At 68.3% G+C, this 5187-nt stretch overlaps 1 protein-coding gene across 1 annotated transcript; it reads right to left on the bottom strand.

Moving 5' to 3' along the window:
- Positions 1-422: 422 nt before the first annotated feature.
- On the bottom strand, positions 423-2856 carry H696_04009 (hypothetical protein). The gene is made up of 9 exons (XM_009497878.1): positions 2729-2856; positions 2452-2617; positions 2236-2322; positions 2028-2152; positions 1749-1891; positions 1425-1563; positions 1257-1337; positions 970-1157; positions 423-828 (listed from the first exon to the last, which is right to left on the bottom strand). The coding sequence occupies exons 1-9, from the start codon at positions 2735-2737 to the stop codon at positions 564-566; spliced, it is 1203 nt and encodes a 400-aa protein (XP_009496153.1). The 5' UTR covers positions 2738-2856; the 3' UTR covers positions 423-563.
- Positions 2857-5187: the final 2331 nt, after the last annotated feature.

The following is a 5187-nucleotide window of genomic DNA, read 5'->3' as shown; positions in this document are numbered from 1 at the left end:
CCCTGCATCCGGCCTCTGGGTGTGAGACGCGGTGCGATCCGGCCTGGCGTAGAACACGACCCGGCGCGGACAAGGCACACGAGGCGCCTCGCGAAGTGCCATCGCATGTGCATTCGGTGGCACCTGTCCAAATCGGATGGCCAGCCCAAACACCTGTGTAGGCCGATTACATTGGTGCGCGCCCCGGCCCGCCGGGGGAACAGGGGAGGAGTATCGGAGTGGAGGCAGAGAGAGAGAGAGAGAGAGAGAGAGAGAGATGTGTTTTTATATTGTACAACGGGGGGGACGGGGGCGTGTTCCTCCCCCCTCTCACCCTCGGCCTTCATCTTCGATCCCTGCCTGTGTGAGGTGCGCTCTGGCCCAAAAGAATGCAGGGACGGGCGCGGCGGCAAAATCAGCCCCGGACAGGAAGAGAGACGGAGGGAGAGAGAGAGAGAGAGAGAGCATTGGAAAGAGGGACAAACAGAGGACACGGAATGCACGCCGGGAGAGGGCGGGGGAAGAGCAGCGGCGAGGCCGGTGCCCCGTCCGCTGGAAGGCCCGCTCCTGGCGGCGGTTCTCCCTTACAGATCGGTCACACGCGCCAGCTTCTGGATGCGGTTCAGCAGCAGGTCCCCCTCCTGGACAATCGACCGGTAGTGGCTGTTGCGGTTGTCCGGGCGCCGGGTGGCGATGGTGGCCGACACGGCGTCGATGGCACAGTGGATGCGCCCGGCCGAGATGAAGCGCGACAGCTCCTCATCAATGAAGGTCGGCGACACGCCAAAGGTGTCGGCCATGCTCTGGAGCTTGACCGACTTGTACGGCTCCAGGTACTGGGCGTAAGCACTGGCCAGAGTGGCGAGGGGGAAGGCAGAGAGAAAGAGGGAGAGCGAGAGGGAGGGAGGGAGAAGGTGAATGGATGGGGGCCAAATGGGTCGGTGACCGGCGCCGCAAGGGTGGCCGCGTGGGGGCATGGCCGTCGCGTACCGGATGCGCATCTCGCGGACGTAATACTTGTAGTGGGGGAAGAGGAAAAGATCCTTCTTCAGGAGAGCCTCCACCTCGGCCAGGTGGGTGAAGAAAGCCCGGTACTCGCAGTTGTAGAAAGACTCGGCCAGGTTCAGGAAGGGGGCCACCTTGATGGCGACCTCAAGGACCTCGGGCGAGTCGAGAATCTGCGTGTGTTGACGGGGGTCCACAGAAGCAGGGCGGGGTTAGACGTCAGGGGCGGAGAAGCAAGGCAGCGGGCGCAAGACAGAGAGGCGAGGGCGCACCTTGGACTTGAGCATCTCGCGGTCCAGGGTGAACAGGCACATCAGGATGGAGTACGAGATAAAGGTGTCATATTGCAGGAGCTGTGGGATGGTGGGGATGGGGAGGATGTGAGAAAGCGGCGCGAGGGCGGGGGGGGGGGGGTGCGAGGAAATGCCAAAGCAAGGTACCTCAGTGCTGGTGAAGGTGGGCAGGGCCGAGAGGAAGAGCTCCGACGCGCGAGTAAAGTCCCGGATGGACATGAGATAGGTGCCCTCGTAGACCTTCAGGCGGTTGCGACGGTCCCAGTCGCCACCGGCATCAATCAGCCTGGTTGAGAAAGGGGGGGGGGGCACGAAGGAAGACGAGAGGGCAGGAGAAGCCAATGGGGGGAGGGGGAGGTGAGCGGTGCACACAGGCAGGGCGCGCAGACGGGGCAAAATGGGGAGGGGGTGCGATGGGGCGGCCCCTGTGTGCCGTGGGCAGGGGGGGACGGGGGGGGGGGGCAAACGCACTTCTTGGCGCGGTCAATGTACTTGCCAATCAGGGCATTGTCAGCCAGGGAAAAGGCAAACCGAGCCAGCAGGAGGACGTTGTCCAGGCGGGGGCCGGCACCGACCGTGCTCTCGAGGACGGTCTCCAGGGCGGCGGCCGCGTCCTGATTGCATGTGCACCGCCGCACCCCATCGGCGAAGGGAGCAGCAGCCGGGGGAAGGGCCCAGGGGGGGGGTCAGCATTCGGGGCACAATCAACGGGCGAGGCCACGGACGACAGGAGGCCGCGCGCGCACGCACCGGGGCACCGATGAAGGCCTTGTACTCGGCGATCTTCTGGTTGGCCGCCTGGACCTCGGACGGTCCAGCGGACTCCTTGGCGGTCTCAAGCTCGGCATCGAAGCGCGCAAGGGCAGCCGTGTTGCCTGGAGGGGAAGGGGGGGGGGGGGCATTTAGCAATGGGGCGGCGGCGGCGGCGGTGGCGGCCACATGGTGACAGCATACGCACTCTCCTTCAGCTGAGCAAGCAGGGTCGCGTCCAGAGGCTTGGGCCAAAGGCCGGAGGCGCAGATCGCCTCATAGAAGGGGGCCATATCTGAGGCGATCAGTCGGGACCGCTGGTGAGTCAGAGCAAGCGGCAAGTGGCACCATGGGCCGGGTGGGGGGGGAGGAGCATGGACAGGCAACGGGCGCGCCAAGGCACGACATGGCAGGGCCACCGTACCGTGCTTCTTGATGAGCTCGAAGAGCTCGGTGACAGCCTGCTCCTGGGCAGCAGCCAGGTCCGGGCAGTCCTTGGTCGCCTGGAGGGTGAACTTCAGCTGGGCCAGCTTGACGAAGGGGTATGTGAGGGCGCCCTCCACGACGTTGCCGACGGCGGTCTTGAAGCTCTGTGCGAGGGTGGGTGAGTAAGCAACTCACTGGCCGGGGGGGGGGGGGGGGACACTGGGGCAGGGGAGGAGGCGAGGAGAGAAAAAAAATGCCAGCAATGTGAGACGCACGAGCGACATGGTGGACGGGGGGAGAACTGTCTCGAGTGGGAGAGAAGGGTTGGGGAGGAGCGGTAGGGGGGAGGGAGGCTGGAGGAGGGGGGCACGGCGGGAGGGTAGGGCAGGGCGAGGGCGAGAAGGGGGCGTGTGCAGGCGGCGCCGGGAGGGGCGCGGGGGGTGCGGATCTGGCCGAAAACGGTTCCACGCACGCGCCAGCTCCCCGACCCTTCCACTGGGGCGAAGATCGAGAACGGCTGCCCAGGGCGGGCGGGAACGAGGGCCGCCGAGCGACAGAGGCGGAACTAATGGCGATGATGCCCCGGCCCGGGGGGCGGGCGGCGGCCCGTCCCTGCGACACCTCCGACAAAGGCGCGGACATGTTGCGCATGCCGGTGTGCTGCCCCTTTTCTGCCTGTCCTGTGCGCTAGACCGACTGCGGGGAAATGGGCGGGGGCGGGGGCGGGGGGGCGGCTCAGCCACGGAGCATGGGCACGAGCGAGTGAGATATGGCTGACACGTCGGCCGGGCGTGAAGGTGCGCGTGAGGTGCCACCAGTCCTCGCGGAGATGGCCGCACCGCCGGGATCAAGCCCCCGGGGCGCCAATCGAGGCGAGCGGCGGCAATCACCGTCCGCTCCGCCTGAGAAGCATCTAGAGACGAGGGAGGGGCGGTGCGGGACAAGTTTTCCGGTCCCAGCCGGCGGGAGATGTCCTTTTGGCAGGGAAAATCATTTGGGATGGCCATCCGGAATATGCATCCAGTGGTCGTGTGATTCCCGCCGCGAAGACCCTTAACTGTGGCGCCCATTCCGACAGGCGGGGACTTTGCACCGAGGACTCGACAACCGGCGGCTGTTCGCCCCAGCCCGGTCTCCTTTGCCAGGGGGCGAGCGCGTGTGCCGGTGCTCTCTCCTCGGGGCCTGCGGAGGCGGGGGGGGGGGGGGGGGGGGGGGGGGGGTGTTTGCGGGGCCAGCCCTGGGTGGGTGTAGAGGGGGCGGGGAGGTGCGTCGGTACCTCCCGACCGTGTGCCAGTGGCAGCACGGCGTCAGGGCCGTTCGAGCCCCTGCCCCTCCCAAGCATGTGTGTCTGTGCATCCCCGTGTGCAAGCGTATCTCTCTCTCTCTCTGGTTTGTCCGCCCCATAACCGCGTGTGGGGGACCATGCCCGCGCCTGTGTGCGCGTGCGCGTGTGTTCGTGTTTGCGTGCACGGGTGCGAAGACGGGCCGCATATCCCCTGGCGGAGGAGCGATCGGCCAGGCGAGGCCCCGGGGCCGGGGCCAGGTGAGCAGGCGCGTGTTGCGCCCGAAGCCCCGCGCACCCCTGTCGGGCCTCGCGTGGCCCATCTTGTGTCGTGTGCCCGGCTGGGGGTTGGCGCAGGGGGCTAGACGTTACCGTGTTCGCGCGCGGGTGTGCACTGGCTTCCGGCGGCAAGGGCGGCCCCGCGCGCCCGGGGCCTGACGCCCGCCGTGGGCGCCCGGCCTTGGCGCGGGGTGTCCTGCGGTCGGGCGCTCGGGAGAGGGTGGGGCCTGAGGAAGCAGGCAGCTTCCCCGGAAGGGTCAGGCCATTTCCCGGCCCGGGCGCCCAATCCCCCAAGGGAGGCCATCGGGGGCGGCTCCCGCCCCCCCCAGGGCGGGCGGGGTGCCCGTCTCCATTCTGCGCCGTTGTCAGCCGGGGAGGGGGGGGGGGGTGGGCGCGGAGAGAAAGCTCGCCCCTCCGGCGGCGGCCCTGCTCATGAGCTCGCCATGTGGCGGAGCGCTTACTTCTGGAGACCGAGAAAAAGGGCAGGAGGAATATAAACAACAATAAAAAAGCGTCTGCCGGAGTTGCAAGAAATAAACGTGGCCTTGCGCGCGCGTGCGCCTCCCCTCCCCCCGCGGCTCTCTGCCGGGCGCCGACCTGCGCCGGTCCGTGAGGGAGTTGGCTCGGCCGGAAGCCCTTGCGGCCGACGGGCGGACAGAGCGGGCAGGGGGGGGGTGTGGGCGGACACACGTTTTCGATCGGATAGCTCGTCATGCCCCGCGAGTGCCCCCGGGGGCGCTCGCCGACGTGCTTCGGCCGTCCGCTAGTCCGGCTCCCCTGCGGCCTCTCGTCGCCTGGAAGGCGCGCCCCCAGTGGCGGTGATGGTGGTCTGCCGGTTGGTTGGCAGGCTGCGCGGCAGGCCGCGGTGTACGTGAGAGTGATAGAGGGTGTGTGTGTGTGTGTGTTTGGGCTGGCATGCGTGCTGGCAGGTGCGTACACGCGCGCGCGCGCCCCTGTCGGACCGCACTGGCCGAGCGAGCTGGCCCGCCGGCGAGCGAGCCTCAGCCGCGGGGGCAAGAGCGGCGGCGGCCGAGGGCACAGGCGGCGGTGCTCTTGCGTGCGTTGCTCCGCCGCCTCCGGAGGCCGGGCGCCCCGCGGGTGGCCCGGTCCCGAGAATAGTGTTTCCGTGTTGTTGTCCCGCCCCCCCCCCCCCCCCCCCCCCCCCCCCCCCCC

The sequence above is a fragment of the Fonticula alba genome, assembly GCF_000388065.1.
Source record: "Fonticula alba strain ATCC 38817 unplaced genomic scaffold supercont2.6, whole genome shotgun sequence".
Taxonomy (NCBI): domain Eukaryota; order Rotosphaerida; family Fonticulaceae; genus Fonticula; species Fonticula alba.
The sequence above is the reverse complement of the archived record's forward strand: the minus strand, read 5'-3'. Positions and strand labels throughout refer to the sequence as shown.